Source organism: Ovis aries, chromosome 2 (assembly GCF_016772045.2).
Source record: "Ovis aries strain OAR_USU_Benz2616 breed Rambouillet chromosome 2, ARS-UI_Ramb_v3.0, whole genome shotgun sequence".
Lineage (NCBI taxonomy): Eukaryota > Metazoa > Chordata > Mammalia > Artiodactyla > Bovidae > Ovis > Ovis aries.
This window is the reverse complement of record NC_056055.1, coordinates 44,767,272-44,769,144: the sequence shown is the minus strand read 5'-3', so window position 1 is coordinate 44,769,144 and position 1,873 is coordinate 44,767,272. Positions and strand designations below refer to the sequence as shown.

General features: G+C 44.5%; 1 protein-coding gene across 1 annotated transcript; it reads right to left on the bottom strand.

Annotated features, from left to right (window-relative positions):
* Positions 1–1,222: 1,222 nt before the first annotated feature.
* Positions 1,223–1,575, bottom strand: LOC114113063 (histone H4). The gene has a single exon (XM_042242733.2). The coding sequence runs from the start codon at positions 1,544–1,546 to the stop codon at positions 1,235–1,237; it is 312 nt and encodes a 103-aa protein (XP_042098667.1). The 5' UTR covers positions 1,547–1,575; the 3' UTR covers positions 1,223–1,234.
* Positions 1,576–1,873: the final 298 nt, after the last annotated feature.

Genomic DNA, 1,873 nt, shown 5'->3' with positions numbered 1-1,873 from the left:
ACTCTGCATTCAGATGCTTATATCTTTCCTTTTCTCCTTTGCTTTTTGCTTCTCTTCTTTTCACAGCTATTTGTAAGGCCTCCCAAGACAGCCATTTTGCTTTTTTTGCATTTCTTTTCCATGGGGATGGTTTTGATCCCTGTCTCCTGTACAATGTCACGAACCTCCATCTATAGTTCATCAGGCACTCTGTCTATCCGATCTAGGGGGCACAATTCAACACATAAAATGTGTTTAATAATTTTACATCTTTGTTTCCTGTAACTATTATTTTTGCTGGCCTGATTTCTGTTGTTTAAATGTTTCTACTAGCTCTTGCTTGCTGTAAAATGTTTTCTTTCAGGGCGATATACTCTTTGGAACTCATAGAAATTAGAGTTGGAGTTTGAAACTCGTAGAAATTCTTTGGGCACCATGTTTAAAGTATGCTCATTACAGAGAATATCCTCTTGCTTCCAGCAGATACCTTAAGGTGCTTCTAACTCACAGCCATTTACAACTCAACTTTGAGTTTGGATTTTGTGGAAGTTTTTTTGAGGGAAAGGGAGGCAGAAGAATGTAGTATACAGATGCAGTATGAGTTTCAGTCCCTAACTCTTAAGAGGATGGGTTTGGAGCTGGCCGTTATTTGAGGAAAGTTTACTTTTTCTTACACCCAGATAGAAGACCAAGAAAGTCCCAAACCTTCACCATTGTTTCTGCCTAGCTGATTTCATTTTTGAGCTTTACCCTCTGTGATTGATACGGTCACAACCCCAGGTCTTCCCTCTTCCTGTCTTATTCTCCTAGGACTACAGCAACCAATTACCACAAATGTGGTGGCTGACACAACAGAAGTGTATTCTCTTACAGTTCTGGAAGCCAAGCATATGAAATCATGCCTTGGCAGGGCCAAGCTCACTTCCAAGTCTCTAGGGGTAATTCTTCCTCCTCTCCCAGCTTCCAGTGGCTCCTAACATTCCTTGGCTTTTGGCAGCATCACTCCAGTCTCCGCCTCCGTTTTCATATGGTACCTGACCTTCTTCTCATGTGCCTGTCTGTGTCCCCTCCACTTATAAGAATGCCTGGCATTGGATTTAGTCCTTCTTGCCCCAAATCCTGGATAATTTCACCATGAGATCTCTGACTAATGGCATCAGCAAACATCCTCTTTTCTTTTTCTTTCTTTCTTTTTTTTTTTTTTTGAAGCCCTGAAAAGGGCCTTTTATTAAGTGAATGGAAACAAAATGAATACTCAGCCACCGAAACCGTAGAGAGTGCGGCCCTGACGCTTGAGCGCGTAGACCACGTCCATGGCTGTGACAGTCTTGCGCTTGGCGTGCTCGGTGTAAGTGACCGCGTCGCGGATCACGTTCTCCAGGAACACCTTCAGCACCCCGCGAGTCTCCTCATAGATGAGCCCGGAGATGCGCTTCACACCACCACGACGAGCCAGGCGCCGAATGGCAGGCTTGGTAATACCCTGGATGTTATCACGAAGAACTTTGCGGTGGCGCTTGGCGCCTCCTTTGCCCAGACCCTTTCCGCCTTTACCGCGACCAGACATAGCGATAGATCTGAAGACCGATAAAGCCTCAACATCCTCTTTTCAAGTACATTTATATTCTGAGGATCCACATGGACATGAATTTTAGAGAGGATGCTTTTCAACCCACTGCACCTCTCTATATCCATACCCTATTCTAAGTCCCTTTGTAGTGACCTGCCCTTTTGACTCTCATCCTATTGTATGACTTTCTTTTCAGCAAAGGGGTGTCACTCACTGTGGCACAAGCAGAGGCTTGCAGAAGTGCAAGACTATTTCCTCTTGTTGTTGCCCTCTGCCATTGATATGAGGGCCTTGTGCCTGATTAAGCAGAGACTTAGAGAAACA